Source organism: Oncorhynchus mykiss, chromosome 9, assembly GCF_057628025.1.
Source record: "Oncorhynchus mykiss isolate SJ-2025 chromosome 9, ASM5762802v1, whole genome shotgun sequence".
In the NCBI taxonomy this organism is placed as follows: Eukaryota; Metazoa; Chordata; class Actinopteri; order Salmoniformes; family Salmonidae; genus Oncorhynchus; species Oncorhynchus mykiss.
In genome coordinates this window covers 31732245-31759034 of record NC_143030.1, presented here as the reverse complement: position 1 = coordinate 31759034, position 26790 = coordinate 31732245, and the positions used below count along the sequence as shown (strand labels likewise).

Here is a 26790-nt window from a genome sequence, read left to right as displayed (position 1 = left end):
ATTGGACTCTGGAGTAGTTGAAACGCGTTCCCCGGAAGTGACGAATCATGCCATCTGGCAGTCCGACCGACAAATCTGGGTTTGGCGGATGCCAGAACGCTACCTGCCCGAATGCATAGTGCCAACTGTAAAGTTTGGTGGAGGATGAATAATGGTCTGGGGCCTTGTTTCATGGTTCAGACTAGGCCATTAATTCCAGTGAAGGGAAATCTTAACGCTACAGCATACAATGACATTCTAGACAATTCTTTACTTCCAACATTGTGTCAACAGTTTGGTCAAGGCCCTTTCCTGTTTCAGCATGACAATGCCCCCGTGCACAAAGCCAGGTCAATACAGAAATGGTTAAATCGTGATAGGTGTGAAAGAACTTGACTGCCCTGCACAGAGCCCTGACCTCAACTCCATCGAACACCTTGGGATGAATTGGAACACTGACTGCGAGCCAGGCCTAATCACCCAACATCAGGGTCCGACCTCAATAATGCTGAATAAAATCAAGTCCCCGCAGCAATGTTCCAACATCTAGTGGAAAGCCTTCCCAGAAGAGTGAAGGCTGTTAGAGCTGTGGGGAACAACTCAATATTAATGTCCATGATTTTGGAATGAGATGTTTGACGAGCAGGTGTCCACATACTTTTGGTCATGAAGTGAAGTGAACATTAAAAAAAAATAAAAAAGATACAAAATTGGAGTTAGAAATTAAATATACCAATTAATTCTTGAAGAATATAACATACATTTTAAAGAGACTCGTGTCTATAATTCTATTTTTTTCTTGGTTTTAATTTAGTTATAGTAGTGTCAAAAGCTGGCCAACATACTTTGTATTAGCCCATGGTGAACAACAACACATGTTTTCTTCCATCTCATTCTCCATGACCCTGCCATTCCTATTCTGATATGGGTCCAGTCAAGTGCAGCCAACTTTAATCTGAGCTTTTCTGCTTACTAAATATGGAGGTCATCTCTCTGCCAGCCCCTGCAGCAGTTGGGGTCATCAGTGCATCTAAACCAAACAAGAGGGGGGAGAATTACTGATACGCATTGCGTGTGCATTCACATATGCATGCGCGCACACACACACGGATCATGGAGCCATGCTAAGGCAGCACTTCACGGCGTATCAAACTGACTTCTGGGCCTCTGAGCCTTTTGCCTGGCCTTAGTGAACTCGCATGCACTGTAGGAACAAAAACAGTCTCTAGCACGCCTACCCGCTCTCCATATGAAACTGCCCCTGACGGTTGAAGGATGGTGAATAGGCCATTGTGTCTGAGAGAAACTCAAACCGGACTTCTACAGATTAGTCACTAGCGCACTCATACCAGTCCAAGAGCTTCTTGAGCACGCACACTCATGAAGACGCACACATCCAGCTACTCTCACTCATGCACACACACACACACCATACAAAGTGGTTGGTGTGAAAAAGCACCCTCTGCTGGATCCAAAAACCCAGCACTCCTCCCTTTCAGAACAAGCATGGCCACTGAGCCATGTTCACTGATGCTAATCTACGTGTTACACCAAACTGTTTTTACACGACCTGCCCATATTAGTGGACACCTCAGCAAACCCTTGTACCAGTTCTCATTCCGAATTCTATTCTCTCCCTCCCTCCCTCCCTCTTTTCCTGGGAATGGGGGATAAGTCTGTGTTTCTAGGCAGGTGTGCTCGTGCAGGCAGCCGGAGCGGATGTGCCAGTCTGAATGCCGAGAAGGGAAAAACCCAGCACAAGAGAAACAAGCATTGAGGGAGTGTGGAGCAGAGGAGTGATAGGAAACTTCCAGACCTCCACACCTCTTCCCCTCTTTCTGCCACCTCACAATGAGGTGTCAATATGGGCCAGAGGGAGGGGAGGGGTCCATGAGACTTGAAAAAACACGTGCAGGGCTTGACATTAACCTGTTTATCCCCTTGTCCTTCAGACAAGGAGGTGACTGAACATTTTGTTGTGTTGTTTGATGCAAGAAACCACCTTACAAAATATAATGCATTATTATTCCCATACCATTATTACAGAGAATCAGACAAATTATGCTACCCTCTGCCTATTGGCTACTTAGCTTATTCAAGACTGTCTCAAATTCAACACTGCCCCTTTAAGACAAAACACTTTTCAAAGATGTCTAGAAATGTACGTTTTGTGCTCTTGTAGGAAGCAATCACTCCCCTATTGCTGACTACAAATTATTTATTATGGGGCTAATAACTTACTAACTAGTAAAGGATATGAACAAAATGTGCATACGTAAATGTGCACACATGCAGCTCTTGCTTGAACTCAAAACAATCACATCTACTCACAACTGCTCATGCTGGGAATACAGTCCAGTTCAAAGTAAAATGGCAAGGACCGATATGGCAAAGGCCTATTTGCATATAGGCCTACTGCAGCTCTGATTGGTTATGCTGCACCAGTTTGTGTAGAGTACGGGCTGAGTCATAAATGTCAATGCAATAGAATCCTACTCCGATGCATTCTGCCGAAAACAAAATCTCTTGTATAGTTCATTTTGTTTCAGTATCTTAATTCGATCACAATTGCCACAGTAAAGGGAAACGTTGATAGTGTTAACAGAGAAAACTCTAGAACAGTGGTCACCAACCTTTTGAGTCAACATCACTTCATGAGTCAAAAATACCAAAATCTACCACACATGACTTAAAAATGTAAGCCTATGCAACATGAACCAGTTAAAAACAGTACTGTAGCAATTAGGTTTGTGCAGTAAGCTATAGGCCCAATACATTATCACTGCATATAGGCTTTCCTTGAATTGCCCTGCCATTGCACTGTTGTTTGGGATTTAAACAATATATAATATTTCAAACTTTCAGGTGGGCTATATGATCACACCGGTAATAGAGCCGTTGTTGTATTACTTGTGAGGCACAGCTAAGTGAGCATACACTTTACAGGAGGCTGGTGGCACCTTAATTAGGGAGAATTGTGGTAATGGCTGGAGAGGTTTCCATGTGTTTGATGCCATTTAATTTGCTCTGATCCGGCCATTATTAATGAGCTCTTCTCCCCTCAGCAGCCTGCTGTGATTAATGTACTTTTTATTTCACTGGGCTGATGGTGCCTGCATCTGATGGTCAGTCTCAGAGTAGGGAGAGAGCAGAAGATTGAGGGTCCGCCTCTCTACATCCGTCCGCTCTCCCTTTCCTCCACTGACACAAAACCAAAAACGGACTCCCAGCTGATGGCAAAACTTGAGGCGCACCACATTATTTCTGCCTCATGCACCAATTCATGCCGTTACTCCTATGAACATGAGAAAGTGAAATATTCCTCGATATTAAAAAAGACCCAACCCACTAATAATAACAACGCAAACCTATCGATAGACTTTCCTACTCATTCATTCCTGCTGCACCGCATGTTGTAGTGCTGAGCGGAAATAGAAAGAACGCGCATTTTACGGATTATAAGTGTTGAATACAAAGTGTTGACAGTGCCGAGTAAGAAATTAAAAATGAACTCAGTCATGAAAACAGCAGCTCTTTGCTGTATTCGTTGACAGTCTCTCTCTAGTCATGGTTTTAAACGTTTTAAAATCTCACAGTATTAACTCTGATGTAGCTTTCTTTTATGCCTGCTACGTTACTGCAGATACGGTAATCGGAGCCTCCGATTGGCCAACGGTAGAACCTATAGTGCACTTGATTTGCTCTCCGGGCCTTCCAGGAAGGCAGAGTTTGTACCTTCAGACACATGAAATGGTTCAAAATGGCAACAGTTGAATCAGGTGTACCTACCGCCAACAGCCCAAGACAAATAAAAAAAGAAACAAGGCTTTATCATTGTTTTTTTTACAGATATATTTGGCAATCGACTAGGGAATGCCTTAGAGATTGACCAATCGATCGCGATCGACCTGTTGGTGACCACTGCTCTACAAAGTTGAGACGTTTAATCTTATGCTTCTCTCCGTGGGCTGATATTTCTCCTGTGTGGCAGTCCCGAGGCTACTGCGCACCCACACAGCTTACAGGGAACATTGGTCGGGGGTAGAGCCTGGGATAGAGGGGCCGAGAAGGCCCCTGCTTTTGTTGGACAGCCCCGAGTGTCTGTTTGGGCTGGAATGGACTTTGCCTATTGTACTGGGAGAGAGCTGGCATAGTGAAACAGGCACACACACTCACATACTCATTCACTCCGAACACACATCCACACTCACATACCGAACAGACCCTCACTTACTTAGTCACACAGGAAGCGTGGTCCTTGCCAACTACCTACAGTCAGTCGTCATTCAGTTAGCTTAAGAGAGCGCTCTCATTCACCGAGTCAAATACGTATTCAGCTAGATCTTAATGCTTGGTTTTACTCCGTTTTAGAGGCAGTGTGAGTTTTCGCTTAGTTTCTTTATATAGTCAGTTAGATCACATCATCGATGGGAATAGAGAGAGACTTGGCCCTATAAAAACGGTCTTTGAAAACGTTTTGGGGGAAAAGGAGCGAAATTGGTTTTCCATTTGTGCTCCAGTTTTCAGGGAAACTTTTTCCAAAAGAGTTTATACGCACAAAGGCCCATGGAGGTTGGTGACTCTTCACGCCACGGTCCCATCACGTGATCTTTTAAAAGTGTCACTGCTTGTCATGAGATTTCCTTACCGTAATAAAAAACGTGATTAAAAATGGAGATTTACCGCTTGTTGTGTCGTTTCCACAGAGATGTAGGAGCCGTTTCATCGTGGATTTGTTGTTCTGTGTCAACAGTAAATCATATTTAATTGCCTTTGTCCATGACACAATACGATGGTGAAGTGACTGCATTTAACTGCGGTTAGACCAACCACCAAGTCTGGGAAGTCCACTGAGAAACTAATGCCCGAGCAAGTGATGGCAGGGCCAATTTTGCCTAAGTTGGCCATCAATACCACAGTATATTGAAACGAACACCCCTAACCAAATCACAAGCAACTAACTAAATGAGTGAATTGATTAACTGGGAAGTGATAGATTCAGCTCCAGGCTCATACTGTGTACGCACATCAAAGGCTTCATTTAGAATGGTGACATTGTTACATGCCAGCACTAAATGTGTCTCTCTTTTAGGTTAGAATTGGATTGACCAAATACAGAAGAATCGGGCTTATCCAACCACAACACAGCAGTGGCCATTGTGACAGACTATTGGCTTTCAAGTGGTTGTAGTTAGCAATTCTTATCAGTAATGTTCTTTCTTTTCAACCCCACACAAGGTTTTCAACAATTCAGACACTTGCAAAAAGAGACCCCTTTAAATAGTACTGAAGACCAACTCAGTACACTGTAGGGATAGGAATGTGTGTATGTATAGAGTTCCACGTGAGGAAACGTTCTACAGTAGACTGACATGAAGGAAAGCACACAGAGAAGAAGAAAAATAATCAAGGAACTCACAAACACAGTGGGAGAGTGATTCCACTGTGTGAGTATTTTTGTGTGTGTGCATGTGTGTGTCTACACTAACTCGGACACAAAGCCCTCGGCCGAGACACATATTTATCTTAACGAGCGCTTGGGGAGGAAACGAGGAGGAGGAGCGAGTTGTCTCAGTTAGGAGTTGAGAGAGGTTGAGAGAGGTTGAGAGAGGTTGAGAGAGAGAGAGAGAGAGAGAGAGAGAGAGAGAGAGGTTGAGAGAGAGAGAGCGAGAGAGAGGTTGAGAGAGAGAGAGAGAGAGAGCGAGAGACAGAGAGAGAGAGAGAGAGACAGAGTGAGAGAGAAAGGCAAATTAAACACAAATGGAGCTCGTCTGCCTCAGAGAGACAAACACAGCCAGGCGGAGTGGAGTGGATAACCGAGTGGACTGGAGAACGGAGTGTGTGGTTGTGTGTGTATGAGGAAGATAGTGTATATGCTCTGACTGTATACACAGAACTATGTGGACATCCCTTCAAATTTGTGGATTCGGCTATTTCAGACCCACCAATTGCTGACGGGTGTATAAAATCGAGTACACAGTCATGCAATCTCCATAGACAAACATTGGCAGTAGAATGGCCTTACTGAAGAGCTCAGTGACTTTCAACGTAACACCGTCATTGGATGCCGCTTTTCTAACAAGTCAGTTCGGCAAATTTCTGCCCTGCTAGAGCTGCCCCGGTCAATTGTAAGTGCTGTTATTGTGAAGTGGAAACATCTAGGAGCAACAACAGCTCAGCCGCGAAGTGTAGTGATGAATCACGCTTCACCAACCGGCAGTTCGAAGGATGAATCTGAGTTTGGTGGATGTCAGGAGAACGCTACCTGCCCGAAAGCATAATGCCAACTGTAAAGTTTGGTGGAGGAGGAATAATGGCATTCTAGACAACTCTGTGCTTCCAACTTTGTGGCAACAGTTTGGGGAAGGCCCTTTCCTATTTCAGCATGACAATGCCACTGGGCACAAAGTGAGGTCCATAAAGAAATGGTTTGTCGGGATCATTGTGGAAAACTTGACTGGCCTATACAGAGCCCTGACCTCAACTCCATCAAACATCTTTGGGATGAATTGGAACACCGACTGTGAGCCAGGCCCAATCGCCCAACACCAGTGCCAGACCTCGCTAATGCTATTGTGGCTGAATGGAAGTCCCTGCAGCAATGTTCCAACATCTAGTGTAAAGCCTTCCCAGAAGAGTGGAGGCTTCAATAGCGGCAAAGGGGGGGACCAACTCCATATTAATGCCCATGATTTTGGAATGAGATGTTGGACGAGCAGCTGTCCACAGACTTTTGGTCGTGTATCTCTGTATGTCCACGTACAAATATGTGTATATCCGGCGTGTGTATGCAAACAAGAAAGAGAAAATGTGTGTGTATGAGTGGCTCTCTATGAAAATGTGTGTAGGGGGTGGATGGGTTGATTTGGGGGAGAGGAGGAGGTGAGGTGTGGGGGGGGTCGGGGGGGGGGGGGGGGGACTCGCCAACATCAACACAGATGGAATTCATTTGTCTCAGCAGCAGGCCTGGCTAGGCTTGCCCCATACTCTCCTGCATCGAACTGGGATGGAGCAGCACCACTCTCAAACCCACACTCCATGCAATGTATCTGAGAGCAACTGAGGCTGGGCCATTCATCTGGCTCAAAGTAATGACATCAAATAGAGGCACATGTACATGCCTAACACCCTGTGTGATGGCTATCGGTAAGGGTCAAGGTGTAGACTGAAACCCTGCTGTTGAAACACCACAGGGAGCGTAGCCGAGAGAAAAAAAGGGAGAAGCGAGAGATAGAGAGAGACAGAGAGAGATAGGATGGACTGTTCCCACGAGGTTTCAGTCAGTCTGTGTCAATCTGAACGCCTGGTGGCAATTATGACTGCCTAATGGCAATTATGACTGCCTAATCACGGCCAGCTGTGTGTGTGTGTGTGTGTGTGCGTGTGCGTGTGTGTGTGTGTGTGAGAAACATGGGAGTACAAGAGTAAAGAAACTCCCCTTCATCCTCTGTCTGATACACAGATTTATGAGGTGAGGGTTGGATAGTGTTGCAGTGTATACCAAAACTGCTATACTTTTCCAATACAAGAACATTAAACATTTTGTTACTTGTAGTACTTCTGTCAAATGTGTCTCGCGTCACATCGGCATTGTGAGGATCGAGTCTGTCTGGTCATTAGACTGAATCTTCTCAAGGGGGCTGTATAGCTCGCCAGGCTGCACTTGCGCAAGCCATTTTTGAGCAGCAAGCAAAGGGAGAGAAAATGCAGACAGCATGGCTCCTTCAAAGGGAAACATCATCCCTTGTTGACAACACTGGCTGCAGAAGCTAACTATGGGAATACATGTATTACAGAGCAGCCCACGAAACAACTAAGCAAAGGGTGTTACAAAGCAGAGCAGTGCAAGGGAGGGTTAGTTCCAAAACATTAAAAAAATTAAAAAATGACATATGACATTTGCATTGTAGCGTTGTCAAACTATGAAAATTTGAATTATTTTTGAGTGACAATGACATGAAAATATATTCAGCGTGACATTTGTGAGCATTATAATATGATTAGACAACTCAAAAAGGACAGTAGCCACTAGCCAGCCAGCAGCCCTGGGCGAAGCGTTGCACCCTGGGAAGTGAATTGCACTCTGAGAATACTACTATGATGTGTAAAATCCATTGTTTTTCTATGGCCTATAGACGATCTGATCTAACGAGCTTCAAAGTGTGTTTTGTGTCGTTTTGGAACTAAACTATTCATTGAATACATTCAATTATTTAGCTGTAATGAATTATGTCTAATGAATGTCATTTGACACAATATTATGGCCATAGATTATCAAATTAACACTGATATGTATCAAGCTACATTTAAAAAAAGATTTAGACATAATTGGTTTGGCATAAGAAAAATGTAAGGTATTCTGTTATTTAATATAGTGTTATTTTTTTTTGCAAGAATTTGAATATAGAATATATTATATTTGTTCTACCAGTTATCAACATTTTGTTCAATGTTTAAAAAAAAAGTAAAGCCCAGTGGTTATTCTGTGTCTTTAGCTAATATGTTATTTATTTTTGCCCTGGTATTGTTTCAGCATCGAGTATCATTTTGCTATTGAGTACAATTTCAGTATCAAGTATTAATATACTAAACTGGGTATAAAAGTCCAAAATCTGGTATCGTGACAACACTAGTTATAGGTACTTTTAAAATGACTCAAGAAGCCCCTGCACTTAGTGAGAGTGCGTGAGTGTGCGTGTATACCCAGAGTACTGCCAGTGACTGAAGGTCAAAGAAGGGCCCTGTCCTTCAAAGATAATTCGATAAAAATCCAAATAACTTCACAGATCTTCATTGTAAAGGGTTTAAACACTGTTTCCCATGCTTGTTCAATGAACCATAAACAATTAATGAACATGCACCTGTGGAACGGTCATTAAGACACTAACAGCTTACAGACGGTAGGCAATCAAGGTCACAGTTATGAAATCTTAGGACACTAAAGAGGCCTTTCTACTGACTTTGAAAAACAAAAGAAAGATGCCCAGGGTCCCTGCCCATCTGCGTGAACGTGCCTTAGGCATGCTGCAAGGAGGCATGAGGATGTGGCCAGGGCAATAAATTGCAATGTCCGTACTGTGAGATGCCTAAGACAGAGCTACAGTGAGACAGGACGGACAGCTGATCGTCCTCGCAGTGGCAGACCACGTGTAACAACACCTGCACAGGATTGGTACATCCGGACATCACACCTGCGGGACAGGTACAGGATGGCAACGACTTTCATTTTATTTTTTATTTAATCTTTATTTAACCAGGAAGGGCTCATTGAGATTTAAAATCTCTTTTTCAAGAGCGTCCTGGCCAAGATAGGCAGCACCAAGTCATTACAAAAATGAATTACAAAAACAACAACTGCCTGAGTTACACCAGGAACGCACAATCCCTCCATCAGTGCTCAAACTGTCCGCAATAGGCTGAGAGAGGCTGGACTGAGGGCTTGTAGGCCTGTTGTAAGGTCCTCACCAGACATCCCCGGCAACAACGTTGCCTATGGGCACAAACCCACCGTCGCTGGACTAGACAGGACTGGGAAAAAGTGCTCTTCACTGACGAGCCGCGGTTGTGTGTCACCAGGGGTGATGGTCGTTTATCGTCGAAGGATTGAGCGTTACACCGAGGCCTGTACTCTGGAGCGGGATTGATTTGGAGGTGGAGGGTCCGTCATGGTCTGGGGCGGTGTGTAACAACGTCATCGGATTGAGCTTGCAGCCATAGCAGGCAATCTCAACGCTATAAGTTACAGGGAAGACATCCTCCTCCCTCATGTGGTACCCTTCCTGCAGGCTCCTCCTGACATGACCCTCCAGCATGATAATGCCACCAGCCATACTGCTCGTTCTGCGCGTGACTTCTTGCAAGACAGGAGTGTCAGTGTTCTGCCATGGCAGCGAAGAGCCCGGATCTCAATACCATTGAGCACGTCTGGGACCTGTTTGATCGGAGGGTGAGGGCTAGGGCCATTCCCCCCCAAAAATGCCCGGGAACTTGCAGGTGCCTTGGTGGAAGAGTGTGGTAACATCTCACAGCAAGAACTGGCAAATCTGGTGCAGTCCATGAGGAGGAGATGCACTGCAGTACTTAATGCAGCTGGTGGCCACACCAGATACTGACTTATTTTTGATTTTGACCCCCCCTTTGTTCAGGGACACATTCTATTTCTGTTAGTCACATGTCTGTGGAACTTGTTCAGTTTATGCTCAGTTGTTGAATCTTGTTACGTTCATACAAATATTTACATGCTTCTTTTTTTGCTGAGTTCATTTTATGTTTCCAATAAAAAAACTAAGAGATCTAAGTATCCAGATCCCTCTCTACACATGGAACAGTTTCCATCCTCACCCCTGCAGCCTCAAGAAACTCACTCTGTCTACAACCGACATTAACCTTTCACAATTGTTTTCATTTCCTGGAAGTAGGGCTCTGAGTTTTACCTGACACCCTGACCATGTGACCTGGAGAGCCCTTAGCCTGGTTAAACCAGACTGGGACCTGTACTCACCAAGTGAAACAATGGTTTCACAGGTTTAACCAGGCTACAGGGCCGTACCCTTGTTTACTAATCTATCTACTCTCGAGGTAAAGAAAAGCACTAAGCACCCTCTATTCTACAGTCTGCGTGTTAACAGGAGTGGGATAGGGTCGTGACACTGTGTTGATGAACAACCATTTCATTGATCCCTGCATTCCTGTCTGGCCCTGACTGAGGACAGTGTTAGACTGGAATCACAGAAGACTGGGGCTACTGTGTGGGAATGAGCAAGAGAAGGGAACTCTTAATGGGGTTGAGCTCATTCAAGGCCTCAGGTTTCAAAAATGTTTGCAGTGGTGAAGAAATCGTCACATGAACACCTCCAATATGCTGTCGCTCTCTTGAGCATACACACACAGTACTCTCTCATACATTTTCCCTAACACGCACACACACACACCCAGGAGGGGAAGCCTGCTGGGTGGTTCAAAGTGAGGTTGATTTGGCTGGTTGGAATAAAATGCCCCAATCTTTGTCTATCTGATTAACAGATATCCTGTAAGGGTCTCCTGACCCCTAATGATATTAGAGCCTGTGTGTGTGTGTGTGTGTGTGTGTGCGCACGCTGTGGGGAAAGGGTCAATAAAAAGTCAACTGCCCTGGCACAAATAACAATTCTTAGCGACAGCGGTCCTTGCCTCTATCAACAGTCTCTTTCTCTGCTAATCGCTAAGAGAACCTAACTAAATGCCACCCATGTGACCCTCATAACTCTTCTGTAGTGACTGAGAGGGTCTGTGTTAGCATGTTAGATGACCTTGCTAAAGGATGTTATTATGCTTATTCTATCTAGAATGCACTCAGTGTACAAAACATTAGTAACACTTGCTCTTCCCATGACATACTAGACTGACCAGGTGAATCCAGGTGAAAGCTACTATATGATCCCTCATTGATGTCACCTGTTAAATCCACTTCAAATCAGTTTAGATGAAGGGGAGGAGATAGGATAAAGAAGGATTTTTAAGCTTTGAGACAATTGAGACATGGATTGTTTGTGTGCCATTCAGAGGGTGAATGGACAAGACAAAATATGTAAATGCCCTTGAACGGGGTTAGGTAGTAGGTGCCAGGCGCACCGGTTTTGAGTGAGTCGAGAACTGCAAAGCTGCTGGATTCTTCACGCGCAACAGCTTCCCGTGTGTATCAAAAATGGTCCACCACCCAAAGAACATCCAGCCAACTTGACACAACTGTGGGAAGCACTGGAATCAACATGGGCCAGTATCCCTGTGGAACGCTTTCGAACACCGTGTCAAGTACATGCCGCGACAAATTGAGGCTGTTCTGAGGGGGGGGGGGGGGGTACAATAATGGGATTTGAGTCTCAATTCTTATTACATTTATTATTCCTCCCTCTCTCTCTAACATGCACTATTACCTATAGGGATGGAGAAGACAGAGTTACCAAGGGAGAGAGAGAGAGAGAGAGAGAGAGAGAGGGGGAGAGAACATTGGAGCGAGATTAAATGTTTGTGAACTGAAACCAAAGACGGTTGGAAAAAAAAACACCACAGCTACTTGGACAGTTTTCCAGAGGGCAGCATTGCAATATAATGAATGGTAATTTCAAAGGGAGAGGAAGAGAGAGAAATTGACTGTATGACCCCGTAACCCCTCCCTCACCCCCTCCTCCTCCTCCTCTCTCAAAGTATTCCGGGAAGTGCAGCCAGGAGTTCCAGAGTCCAGACACACACTAGGGTCAGGAGAGGAGGACAGAGATAGGATGGTTCTAATTACAAACTCTACTGTAAGGGAGTGTGTGTGTGTGTGTGTGTGTGTGTACTCGTTTTCCTACCTTATCATCAGGACCCCAATGTCCTAACAATTCACTGAATGTCCTGAATTTGTTCAAATGCTATTTTGAGTTCTAGTGTAGGGTTAAGATTTTGAGGGATAGGGTTAGGTTAAGGGTTAGGGTTAAGATTTTGAGGGATAGGGTTAGGTTAAGGGTTAGGGTTAAGATTTTGAGGGATAGGGTTAGGTTAAGGGTTAGGGTTAAGACTTTGAGGGATAGGGTTAGGTTAAGGGTTAGGCTTTAGGGTCGGGGGAAAATAGGATTTTTGTTCTAATGGTCAAACATTTGTACTCCCCAAAAAGTCCTGAAATGTCCAAAAAATTAAGCTGTGCGGATGTGTGTGCGTTGTCTCACACACTCCTCACCACAGCTTTGTAGAACAAGGTGTGGGTCATTGTCATGGTGAAGGGGGTTGATGGGATAGCATGGCACACCCGGATACGATCAGACGCATCCGCTCGGAGACAAATGACACACACACACACACACACACGCGCATTCTGTTGCCACAGCACACATCCACATATATTAAACCGTGCTTATGTGTTGTTGATGAGTGTCAGGGGTTGGGAGGTGGTGAGAAAGCAGAAACATATCGATCTCAGAACTACCCTTCCTACTGATTTAGAAGAGACTGTTAAAACACCCTGAAACACTTCAAATGGTTACAACATCCTCTAATATGATTGGATGTGACTTTCACGGGACAGAGTACTGCATGCGATCTGGCTTGAGCTCACGCAACATGTCTCAAATGTGTCAAGTTACTTGTGGTTGAAGAATGTGGAAGGAATTTCCTCTTGAATGACAATAAACATCATCAAGCGATCAATCAAGTTTATTGGCTGTGTTATGATCTGATCCAGTACAAATAACTACCATGCCCAGTCAGTAGGCTACCATGCCCAGTCAGTAGACTACCATGCCCAGTCAGTAGACTACCATGCCCAGTCAGTAGGCTACCATGCCCAGTCAGTAGGCTACCATGCCCAGTCAGTAGACTACCATGCCCAGTCAGTAGACTACCATGCCCAGTCAGTGAAGGGTAAAGTGATGTAAAGGTGGTGATGTCAGAGGTTAGGGGTCAGAGGTGATGTGAGGTTGTCTTACCAGCCAGGGTTGTGGGATCTCTGGGAGGGGCATCTGAGGGGGGGCCGGGAGGCTGCTGTGGATCTCTGACTTGAACGAGGGCTCTGAGAGGAAGAGAGCGATAAAAATAGATTTTAGAGACAGTTGAAGACGGCAAAGTAAAACACAAGGGACAATAATTGGAATTTGGTTTCATCCATGTTATGTTTCTAAAACAATAAAATGGATCAGATTGACATATAATAGGGATTGAGGTGAACTGAACGGACTAAAGTTGTGTAATAGTTGATGTGCGGTGGTTGGGAGTCTGACCTTAACTGAACTGAGGTTGTGTAATGATTATGTGGTTGAAGTGGACAAAGGGTGTGTGAAGGTTGTGGTTCTGGCCTTTAGCGTTGGGTACCCTATGCAGAATGTTGGAAATGAGCGGACTGAGGTCGTGCGTAAAGGTTATGTGATGGTTGTAGGTCTGACCGTGAGGTTGTGTAAAGGTTGTGTTTAGATTCTGACCATTAGCGTTGAGGACCCTGTGGAGGATGTTGGAGATGAGCATCTTCTTCTCCCTGACCCCAGAACTCAGATACTCCCTGTCCAGCAGGTCCAGGAACAGACGCAGCTCACACACCAACTCCTCCATGGCTGCAGAAAGACACAGGACACAAAACGATAGAATGTTAGACAGCACACACGCTAGCAAAAACACAGGCTATTAACGCATCATACTCATGGCCAGCAAAGGTGTAACGGAATATTGTGGTTATGACCAAGTCGATGTCAACACTCTCTGTAGGCTCTACCGTTTCAACAGCATTCAAAGACTCTTGGGAAACAAACGCAAGCTAACTGACGTATCCAAAGCAGAATGTAGACATCATGATTAAGAGTTGCCCAACCGAGGCTGGCACTGGCATTAGACCTGAGGAATCTTCCCTGCCATCAAAGTTCATTTGCAGCTCTGGGAACATATACATTCGCTAACCTTCTACGCAGACAAACAATAGGCACAGCCCATATAAAGGCATAGCTGGATGTGTAGGTGCCTGTGTGTGTCTCTCACTGGGAGGGAGAGAAGGGTATGGATCGCTTCACGTCGAGTTATGGCGGTGATATGAGTGTTAGGCTCTGCACATCAGTACAGAACTCCTCTGTAGATAAAGAGAACACACCTCCCGTCTTTCATGGTTCAGCCCTGTCAGTTCCAGCAGAGTGTGTAATAAACATGTCTAATAAACATGTAATAAACATGTAATAAACATGTAATAAACATGTAAACAGCGTGTAATAAGCATGTCTTATTGCTGATGACGACATATGTACTCTAAATAGTGGACGTTCATTGACGGGCCCCCTAGAAGTTATGGTTGGTTAGCTAAGGATATAATCAGAGGTCCTATATGTGGTTTGTTCCGTAGAGAATTCCCCAGGCCTCCCACTATGACGGAAAAACACACACTCACGATGAAACTATCATTTAACCCCTGCAAAGGCATAATTCCTCACAGACCATACTTGTGTGTTTTGAATGATTCCATTAAAACAAAAATCAGTTCAGTTGAACTCTGTGAGGAGCAATACCATTTCTAGGGTGGTATATTTTGATATACACCTATTGAGTAATGCATTATGTCATAGCAAATGGTAAGGCACTTATCCGCATCCCCTCCACATGCGAAATCTGACTGACAGCTCGCGAAACGGTTTGGAATGTTCAGCACACAGCAGTAGAGTGATTTGAACATAGTCTCAATTGACGTATTGTTTTTGCCAGACACCTACGATGATATAACATCTAGTAGGCCCTGTAAAAGCCCGAAGGACCCCCTTGACAGCTCTATTAATGATAGTGATGTACAGTTTGGGGGATGGTGGCCTAAACCTTTGATCAGTGCGTCTGGCATTGAGATTGGTGCATACCGTTGTCTGCCAGAGACATGTACGAGGTTAGAAAACACATCCATATTTTATTCTCACAGCTATGGAGAAGACTGGGAGTCTTTCTCTATAGCTGTACAAACAGCAGCTTTCACACATTCCTGTTGTAATCTTATTATCCTTTGAGAGAGGAGGGGGGAGAGAGAGACAGATACCCATTTCAGACAGGAAGTGTGGTATATTACCTATATAAAAAAAAAAAATCTAAGGCAATGTTTATATGACCCCCTTTCAAACAGACCCTTATTTAGCACCTTCTTGCTGGTACACTGCAACAACAACAACAAAAATCAAGTTGCTTCAAATTATTATTAAGGAATTGGTTCCACAGCCATGCTACCTTAACAAAAAAATATATATTTGGCCCAAACTTACCTCTAACTTGACAAAACTTCTCAAATGTTGATTCAAAAAGTGCTGTGCAACTGGTTACCAGTGGTGAAAAAGTACCCAATTGTCATACTTGATTAAAAGTAAAGATACCTTAATAGAAAATGACTCAAGTAAACGTCACCCTGTAAAAGAATAATCGAGTAACAGTCTAACAGTATTTGGTTTTAAATATACTTATGTATCAAAAGTAAATGTATATATATCATTTCACATTCTTCACATTCAGCAAACCGGAGGACACAATTGTATTTTTTATTTACGGATAGCCAGGGGCACACTCCAACACTCTTTATTTAATTCACAAACAAAGCATTTGTGTTTAGTGAGTCCGTCAGATCAGACTCAGTAGGGATGATATCTTGATGTGTGTGTGAATTTGACCATTTTCCTGTCCTGTTAAGCTTTCGGAATGTAACGAGTACTTTTGGGTGTCAGAGAACATTTATGAGGAAAAAGTGCATTGATTTCATTAGAAATGTAGTTGAGTAACAGTAAAAGTTGTAAAACATATAGTATCTGTAAAGTACAGATACGCCCAAAAAATGACTTAAGCAGTACCTTAAAGTACACACACAGACACAAACCTTGCTTTGAACATACGTTTTCAACTTAAATATTTTACACACGTTGACATACATGATTACATTGTGCATGTCCATTTATACAGTCATTATTATTCAACATGACCCTCAATTGAGATTTGAACTCAAAATCTCTTGGTTCATGGCAAACCTCTAGGTTCAATTATAATTTAAATCAGACTACTCTCTCATCATTGACTCGATTTACTTTTCTCAGTAATTGTAGGGATTTCTGTATAGTTATCTAATGTTGGTGGGTCATACGGGTCTGCATATCAGTCTATTTTTAATGTTACTCCTTAAATAAAATAGCTTTTCTAGAGAGAGAATGAGGACTTTAGGCTGGGTTTCAATCTCAATTTTATGTAATTCTGTTCCATTTTGTTGTTTAGAAAGACTACTTGGACTTTGGTTTCATCCATGTTTTGTCCCTTCTTGTGTTTACATGTATAAGGACTTGGTGACAACAGCTGATGTGAAAATAGCTTTTTAAAATTAAATTCTAGAGAGATGTGGGGCATAGCCAAGGACTAAACAAGTACAGCTGAAGTCGGAAGTTTACAAACACTTTGTTGGCGTCATAAAAAAATTGTTTTTCAACCACTCCACAAACTTCTTGTTAACAAACTAGTTTTGGCAAGTCAGTTAGGACATCTACTTCTTGTTTAGACAGATTATTTCACTTATTATTCACTGTATCACAATTTCAGTGGGTCAGAAGTTTACATACACTAAGTTAACTGTGCCTTTAAACAGCTTGGAAAATTCCAGAAAATGATGTCATGACTTTAAAAGCTTCTGATAGGCTAATTGACATAATTTGAGTCAATTGGAGGTGTACCTGTGGATGTATTTCAAGGTCGACCTTCAAACTCAGTGCCTCTTTGCTTGACATCATGGGAAAATCAAAAGAAATCAGCCAAGACCTCAGAAAAAAAATTGTAGACCTCCACAAGTCTGGTTCATCCTTGGGAGCAATTTCCAAACGCCTGAAGGTACCACGTTCATCTGTACAAACAATAGTATGCAAGTATAAACACCATGGGACAACACAGTCATCATACCGCTCAGGAAGGAGACACGTTCTGTCTCCTAGAGATTAACGTACTTTGGTGTGAAAAGTGCAAATCAAATCAACAGCAAAGGTCCTTGTGAAGATGCTGGAGGAAACATGTACAAAAGTATCTATATACACAGTAAAACGAATCCTATAATCGACATAACCTGAAAGGCCGCTCAGCAAGGAAGAAGGCACTGCTCCAAAACCGCCATAAAAATGCCAGACTACGGTTTGCAACTGCACATGGGGACAAAGATCGTACTTTTTGGAGAAATGTCCTCGGGTCTGATGAAAAACAAAATAGAACGGTTTGGCCATAATGACCATCGTTATGTTTGGAGGAAAAAGGGGGAGGCTTGCAAGCCAAAGAACACCATCCCAACTGTGAAGCACGGGGGTGGCAGCATCATGTTGTGGGGTTGCTTTACTGCAAGAGAGACTGGTGCACTTCACAAAATAGATGGCATCATGAAGAAGAAAAATTATGTGGATATATTGAAGCAACATCTCAAGACATCAGTTAAAGCTTGGTCGCAAATGGATCTTCCAAATAGACAATGACCCCAAGCATACTTCCAATGTTGTGGAAAAATGGCTTCAGGACAACAAAGTCAAGGTATTGGAGTGGCCATTACAAAGCCCTGACCTCAATTCTACAGAAAATGTGTGGGCAGAACTGAAAAAGCGTGTGCGAGCAAGGAGCCCTACAAACCTGACTCAGTTACACCAGCTCTGTCAGGAGGAATGGGCCAAAATTCACCCAACTTATTGTGGGAAGCTTGTGGAAGGCTACCCGAAACGTTTGACCCAAGTTAAACAATTTAAAGGCAATGCTACCAAATACGAATCGAGTGCATGTAAACTTCTGACCCACTGGGTATGTGATGAAAGAAATAAAAGCTGAAATAAATCACTCTTTACTATTATTCTGGCATTTCACATTCTTCAAATAAAGTGGTGACCCTAACTGAACTAAGACAGGGGATTTTTAGTAGGATTAAATGTCAGGAATTGTGAAAAACCGAGTTTAAATGTATTTGGCTAAGGTGTATGTAAACTTCCAACTTCAACTGTACCCTTCTTTTTTGTTGTTGTTTTTTATGTGTGTGTGTGTGTGTGTGTGTGTGTGTGTGTGTGTGTGTCTTGATGTCTGACAGGTCCTTAAACACTACTCTGCCTTCTCCTGTCACTCCGATGATAGAGGCCCTAGGCAGTGTGTGTGTGTGTGTGTGTGTGTGTGTGTGTGTGTGTGTGTGTGTGTGTGTGTGTGTGTGGGGCGCTGGTCCTGAGTTGAAAGGCTGTCACGTCCCCAGACTAAACACAGCAGAAGGGGTGGGTGTGCTACAGACACCATTTGTAAATGAGAGACAGACAGACACTGTCAAATACACACAACTACAAACTCAGGACAAGAACATAAACCAGATGTTTTTCCCTCTCACCTTAAATAGCCTGCATTTTCCATAACAAAATGTGTTACTATTCTATTAAGACACACTCAAAATGTCATACAGGAACTAAATATAGCAATACATAACTACGCTGAGAGTATAAAACATGAAGAACACCTTCTCTTTCCATGACGGACTGACCAGGTGAATCCAGGTGAAAGCTATGATACCTGATTGATGTCACTTGTTAAATCCACTTCAATCAGTGTAGATGAAGGGGAGGAGACAGGTTAAAGAAGTATTTTTAAGTCTTTAGACAATTGAGACGTGGTGTATGTGTGCCATTCGGATGGTGAATGGGCAAGAAAATATGCAAGTGCCTTTGAACCAGGTATGGTAGTAGATGCCAGGAGCACTAGTTTGCATAAAGAATTGCAACGCTGCTGGGGTTTTCACTCTCAACAGTTTCCCGCGTGAATCAAGAATGGTCCACCACCCAAAGGACCTCCAGTCAACTTGACACTACTGTGGGGATCATTGGTGTCAACCTTTGATAGCATCCCTGTGGAACAATTTTCCAAACCTTGTAGAGTCCATGATGAATTGAGGCTGTGCTGTGGGCAAAACAGTTGCCACAACTCAATACTAGGAAGGTGTTCTTAATGTTTTTGTACCCACATTGTTTATTTTCCACCATTGTGTAGCCTAAGTGATGGGCAACCTACAAACACAACCCAAACTCACCCTTACAATACAGGAAAACCAGTTGGTGTATTTACGCAAATTAGAGAGCACGTCGTCATCATCCATCCCATAACCAGGCTGTATTGAGCCATCATATGATGCCCACATGTGTACTACAACTACTCATCTAGACCATATATCATAAAGCCTATGTAATCTGACATCATATCTGTTTGAGAAACTCGAGCCAGGCTTCTGAGGGAGCTCTGGCGTTCTTTGGATCAAGCAGTAGCCTGCTCCACTTTGATGTCTGATGATAGATCCCACCCAGACTCTGCGTGTTGACTGAGCCAATGGGCATAAGATACTGCAGACCTGGACCAATGACAAGCTGGTTAGTGGATGCACTGCGGACATGGACCGCCGGACACAGTTTGTGTGCAGCGCAGGTATGCTCGAGTTTACTATTCCATAGAATGTCAATGGTCATCAGCAAATGCAATATATTGAGTGTCATTGAAGGATATAGGGAACAACCACATAATCTGTTGCGTTGTGGGCAGAATGTTGCAGTTGGACGTTTATGACGTTAATTGGGGTGGTTTATGGTCTGGCATCGCCATGGTCACCCTCCTCGCTTCAGTCGCCGCCGCACAACAGGGCATCGCTCAACGCTGGTTGCACACAGCTCCTTATATCAACACACACACACACACACACACACTACAGCTGGCTCTTCCAGCTGACCCTCCTACTGTGCCCCCCTCCTTCTTCTGCCCTCGTCTCTGGATTGTTACTTTTCTCCCTTCCCTCCCTCTCTCCGTTGGGGTGAACTGAGTGCCTTACTCCAGGGTCTGAGTCGGCACATTTCCTCCAGTCGGCCTACACCCACACTCAGAGAGAGGAAGCCCAGTGCGGGGGAAACACGCTACCTCCCCTGGGCCCCTGGAACTCTCTCCCTGGAGCCCCTGTTTGACCCAGAAAAGCTAACCTGGGACTCTTTTCGTAGATTACACAGCAAGTCAGATGGAAATGTGATGTGTAGAACATACATGATTCTCTGTCACTTAGAGTAGGGAATCGTGCCAGTTCTATACATCATATTTCTGCCTTAATAATCCTCTAAACTCCGTGAAGACTAGAGTCCTAATGCCGAGGTATCTGCTGCCACGATCACCCCAATCAAAAGGGTGAACATCATATCAAATCACGGTCATAGAAACACAATGAACCTTTAATAAACCTGCAATAAAACACTCATGCTTCTGGGTCCTTTCCCCTGAGAACCCAACCCATGTACTGTAAGATGATGAGGTCAGTGGCTGCATTAGCTTATGATGAGAGACCAGCATTCGCTATCCTGGTCTGTAATTACCAGGGCTCTGTGTTCCACGGGGAATGCCAAGGGAACATCACAGTGGACTATATCATCTCTATCAGTTACACAGGTGGTTTACAAGCAGATGTGCCAAACCACAAACATCTGAGTCGGACTGATCTGGACTTCAAAACCTACCCATCATCTGAGAGAAGGGAACCAGAGTCTGTAGTTCATAGAGAGAGGCAGTGGAGAGGGAGAGAGAGGGTAGGAAGGAATGGAGAGAGAGAGAGAGAGGGTAGGAAGGAATGGAGAGAGAGAGAGAGGGTAGGAAGGAATTGAGAGAGAGAGAGAGGGTAGGAAGGAATGGAGAGAGAGAGAGAGGGTAGGAAGGAATGGAGAGAGAGAGAGAGAGGGTAGGAAGGAATGGAGAGAGAAAGGGTAGGAAGGAATGGAGAGAGAGAGGGTAGGAAGGAATGGAGAGAGAGTGAGTGCGAGAGAGAGCGAGAGAGTGCAAGAGAGCGAGATAGAGCATGAGAGAAAGAGAGAGTGAAGCTCCTCCAGTATCTGTGTAAGGGGATAATTACAGAGCACTCGACGTGAAAGCACACCACTGAGAGGGGATGGAGGGAAGAAAAAGAAAACAGGAGAGGATGGTGGTTAGAGGCACTGGATTTCGGGTTGGACTCATCTTTCTTGGAGGAATGGAAGGCCTGAGGAGACTTGGTGGTGCCCTCCGCATCTCATCCCAACCTGGACGTTAGTTATGTCACCAGCCATTTGCATTCAACCAAGAAAGAAAGAAAGAAAGTCAAAAGAGGATAGCGTGGCTGATGTAGTCTATCAGAGTCCGAAGGAGGTTGATGAGATGAGCATTTGGGCTCCCATGCCATACCTCACGCGTTTGTGGTAAAGCTAGAGCAATCCATGTATTGGCCCAATGCCGAGTTATCTGCTGTGACGCTCAAAGGGAAACCGCTCCACTTTGATTGACAGCTCCTAACCAGACAGTATTTAAAAGCATCTATTCCCATTAGACTCCACCCAGCACAGACCACAACCCCCTTTCCACCCTTTCTTCCATCAGTTACATTTTCAGTCATGTTGTTGATGGCGTTTTTCTCAAGAGCTACTCTTGCGCAACCCCCCCTCAGACCACAACAAAACCCTCTCGCAGTGGTGTTTGTTCTATCTGGATCAAATGTATATCTTCACCCCAGACAGATAATCAAACTGGCTAACCAGCTCATCCTCTTATAGCTGCTAAGCCTTTTATATCAGGCTATGGGCTAATCTGAAATTATCAACAACATCAGTTATTGCCCTGAGGATTATTACCAAGGAAAGCAGGAGTGGTTATTTATGATTGCTAATAGTGCATGCATTTGGAAAGTAAATCAGATGGCCCTGCAAAACCAATGTTACATCAAGCCTAATCTTGGTTGACGATTTATGTTTTCGTAGTCTGTCCACATGCAATTATATCATGTCAAAAGGCTTTGGATTTGTGTTGGATAAAGGCACAGTCAAACTATATGATAGCTACACCATATGACAGTCGCAATGCATGACAGTTACACTGTATGACACAAGTCTTATATAAGTCTACATATGGCTCTTCATCACGATGGTTTTCCAATGTGCATAAGGCTATTGACAGGAATGGAGAGGCGGCCAAGGATCTCCAATTTGGGTTGGAATTAAACTCTGTGCCTGCATGCCAGTTCACTGACAGATTGACTTTGATGAGGTGGGATTATGAACTCATTTTTCTTCCTCTCTTCTCCTCTTTGAATCGGGTTTTCCTGCCATTGAAAGGGGGGGGGGGGGGGGGGGGGGTCCTGTTTATTTTTTGACACAAGAAAGCCTTTAAAAATCCATCATCATTGGGGTGCTGAGTGGGGTTCTAAAAGAGAGGGGGACCCCCTTTCGCTAAAACAGAACCAAATGGGCCAACGAGCGAAGGGGGCCAAATTGCTGACACCATGGCCACATCACAGGCACCCAACGCGGTGCCAATTAAAGCCACATCGTCAGAGGGTTTCCGACCGAGGGGAAACTACGATAATAAACACATTAACACTCCATTCATATTGCCCCCAAAATGGCACCACGTAAGAGTTTTAGAAACAGGGACAGAAAGTGCATTCTTTCCAACTGCCAAGTTTGCCTGCTGCTAGTACCACCCCCCCCCCCCCCCCCCCAATGGTGGATAGGATGATCACAAGGCAAAACTTAAAAACACCCTCTCCATGTCCCAGCCCTTGAGCCAAAACACACTTCCCACATTCTCATGTGGCGTGTAGATGAGATTACAGCATTACTACACAATGGTTGTCTGTCGGTGACCCTACCAAATGTTAAGCTGCGATAAATTGCCTAGCTACCTGATACCACGCAGCTGCCAACCCGAAGATAGAGGAGGGTAGCAGTGGAGCCAGGTTTTTGTTATTGTAGGGATACGGTCTCCTGCAGAGAAACAAGAGACATGGAGCCACTTGGTGTTGTCATACCACGACTGTGTTGTTGACCTCAGGGAAAATCTTGCATTACCTCTAGGTTGACCTTAGGTATGTGGGCCTATGCAACGGATGAATTGCGTGACACCACCACAATCATGTGTGTAAGTAACATCATAGAAACATTGCTTAATTTGTATAGAATAAACCTAATCGGAGGCCAAAATCTGATTTAGAGTAACATTGGAAAATAAACAAAAGCGTTCCATGACTGTTATGATATATTATAAACTATAATGCCCTGATTGAATTGATGGTACAGCAACAAAAGTAATCGACCCAAATAAATGAGCGTGCAAAACTCATGCACACTATACTGTAGCAGCTCCAAGTCCTGGAAAGAAGCGGTCACTGGTCACTTCGTCCCGCGCCAGCTGCGCCCAGCGACGGCACAATCCAGTGATTATCGTGCGGGACTGCCTGGACGCTGAGAGGGCTGCTATTCATCAGTGTTGCCCGGGGTCAGAAAGGGGAGAGGGCGGGGAGGTCTCAGGTCGCAACTAGCAAAGCTCTAGTCGCGACGCATAATTCCATGGACAACAAAACCACGACCCTAATGACACTGTCAGGAGCCAGCGGTGGCCAGCAATCTTTCCAGGCTCCAAGCTCGCAGCAACCTCTCGCTCTCTCTGTTATGAGAGTTCCTATTATTACAGAATAATTCATTTAATGAGTGACAATTTACAAGGCGGGGTGATAATGATTAGCAACAATGCATTGTTTATTATTAGGATATAACGCTACAGTATTATACAATAATAGGCCTAGTCTAATGCATAATCAGGGAATTATGTCATTATATTTTCACTTCCAGTAAGTGTGTTGGCTATTGAACTCGTTTCGTTTTAAAACCAGCAGCTCTCAAGGGGAGATGGTAAATAGACGTGTCAGACACATATCAATATTTACAGTGGCCAGCTGTTGACGATCTGAACCAAAAGCGCATGCTGACGTTGGAATACACTCACCCCTGGAAGCGAACAAAATGGGATCGCGCCGCATGGTGGCTTCCCAACGCATCTAAATCCCAGCAAACAGAAGCAGGCGAGTGGCCGGCAGCTGTGGAATATCAATAAAAATCCCTCTCTCCACGGGTCAGCGGCCAACGACGGAACCCTTGTCTGTTTCTTTGAGGATAGATTTGCCCCGCGATACCAGCTCTGAACAGTCTTTCACCACCGGGCGCTTTGCGACCAACCGGCAACGTCTCCGTCACGAGTCTCCTTACAAACTTTTCTCCGGCTCTTTTCCCCTCTTTGCTTCCTTCCTTCCGTCCTTCTCCCTCTTACAAAACCTACTCAAACTGCCTATGCCTGCATGGTCTGCTCAGCTCAGAAACCGATCTTGTTTGAACGCTCGCATCTGCCGTCTGCTACGGTGCTGACAGGCGGCCAATAATGAGAGGGCTAGTCGTGCCTTGCAAGCAAGCGCGCCGAGGGCAGACTGAACTTTTCGAATATCTCCCCCTCTCTATCTTTGCTGAAAGGTGAGACGCGACCCCTTTTCTCTCCGCCCAGCTCTCCCTCGGGCTCGTATTCCAGTGTGCAGTTAACTAAGGGAAGCATATTTAAACACACCAGGCAGGCAGGGCTAGCCCAGTTCTGAGTTCTCCCCCTTTTCCTCAGCGGCAGATGGGTTATTGAACTCAGGCTGGCTCGCCCCTCGGGATGGGGGGGGGGGGAAATCGGCAGTTTATGGTAATAGTCGGTAATTAAGGACCGTCCGCGTCTCTCACTGCACCCGTCACACGGTTGTGTGTCCAGAGGGGAGAGCAACAGCCAGCCAATGACAGATATGAGAGTGGGGCTCAAGTTGAAATACAGGGATACTGTATAATACCTCACCCAACTCAGACTCAGCAAAACAATGTCTGCTGTATTGCATAGTTTAGGTAGGCTGAAGCCTAGAAACGCTGGTTCAGAACTGAAGTTTTACCATGTGTAAATTGACACATTGAAACTATATCATATGTAATTAAGGCTTTTCTGGACTATAAACTAAACACTTGAGGGTGTGTGCCTAGCTATGCAAAAACAAACCAACCTAACCTTCACTTCTACTGTGTGTTAGTAGATTAGAGGTTTGGGTTTGGTAAAAAAAAAATGGTCAGAAAAGGACCACACACATTTTGGGGTAGGAGCTGATTTATTTGGGCAGGGCTGTCAAAACAAGGTGGTAAAATCCTCAAAAAGAAGGCCTGTGGATTTTATCTCACTCACATCTCACTTTTCTTTTCCAACAAACAGTCAAGCAAAAACAAAAACGCAGCAAGACACAGGTTGTCAATGATGTAGAGTATTTTTAAGGCCTTAGTAGACCCGATATGGTATTCCTTACAGCTATTGTTCATTATGCTATACAGGGTATTATGGTATGCAGTCCAAATGCACCTACCGTGGGTTAATTGCAATAGTGGGAGGAGTGCTTCTTGAGGTAGTGTGAAATAAAACCACAAATGTTGCTTCAGGGGAGGAAGCTGAGCTTTAGGGTGGTGAAGGAATTAACTGGTTGCACTGATTATAGTGTTAAAGATGTGGTGCAACGAATGGGCCAATTGGAGGTGTGTGTGTGTGTGTGTGAGAAAGGATATGAGCTATAGTGTGACCATGCAAGGTGTGAACCTTCAACCTTGTTTGACTGCACACCCTCAAGTGTTTGTGGAATAATAGTGAAGACATCAAAACTATGAAATAACACATATCATGTAGTAACCAAAAAAGTGTTAAACAAATCAAAATATATTTTAGATTTTTCAAAGCAGCCAACCTTTTGCCTTGACAGATTTGCCCACTCTTGGCATTCTCTCAACCAGCTTCATGAGGTAGTCACCTGGAATGCATTTCAATTAACAGTTGTGCCTTGTTAAAATTTCATTTGTGGAATTTCTTTCCTTCTTAATGCATTTGAGCCAAATCAGTTGTGTTGTGACAAGTTAGGGGTGGTATACAGAAGGTAGCCCTACTTGGTAAAAGACCAAGTCCATATTATGGCAAGAACAGCTCAAATTAGTAAAGAGGAACAACAGTCCGTCATTACGTTAAGACGTGAAGGTCAGTCAATCCGGAACATTTCAAGAACTTGAAAGTTTCTTCAAGTGCAGTCGCAAAAACCATCAAGCGCTATGATGAAACTGTCTCTCATGGGGGACCGCCACAGGAAAGGAAGACCCAGAGTTCCCTCTGCTGCAGAGGATAAGTTCATTAGAGTTACCAGCCTCAGAAATTGCAGCTCAAATAAATGCTTCAGAGTTCAAGTAACAGAAACATTTCAACGTCAACTGTTCAGAGGAGACTTCGTGAAATCAGGCCTTCAAGGTCGAATTGCTGCAAAGAAACCACTGCTAAAAGGACAACAATAATAAGAAGAGACTTGCTTTGGCAAAGAAACATGAGCAATGGACATTTTTTGATTTTTGGTTCCAACCGCAGTGTCTTTGTAAGGCACAGAGTAGGTGAACGGATGATCTCTGCATGTGTGGTTCCCACTGTGAAGCATGGAGGAGGTTGTGTGATGGT

General features: G+C 44.2%; 1 protein-coding gene across 6 annotated transcripts in view; it reads right to left on the bottom strand.

The window, feature by feature from the left end:
- The window catches only part of LOC110531878 (actin filament-associated protein 1), a 112212-nt gene that overhangs the window by 37658 nt on the left and 47764 nt on the right, over positions 1–26790 (bottom strand). For 4 of the 6 annotated variants that reach the window (XM_036987777.2, XM_090184049.1, XM_036987778.2 and 1 more), the window contains 2 exons: positions 13908–14036; positions 13419–13501 (listed from right to left, as the gene is read on the bottom strand). In XM_036987777.2, coding sequence (XP_036843672.2) covers positions 13419–13501; positions 13908–14036 — 212 coding nt within the window. Of the gene's footprint in view, positions 1–13418; positions 13502–13907; positions 14037–24243; positions 25063–26790 lie in introns of those variants that run through there. The other 2 variants (XM_036987776.2, XM_036987779.2) reach the window with 1 other exon arrangement.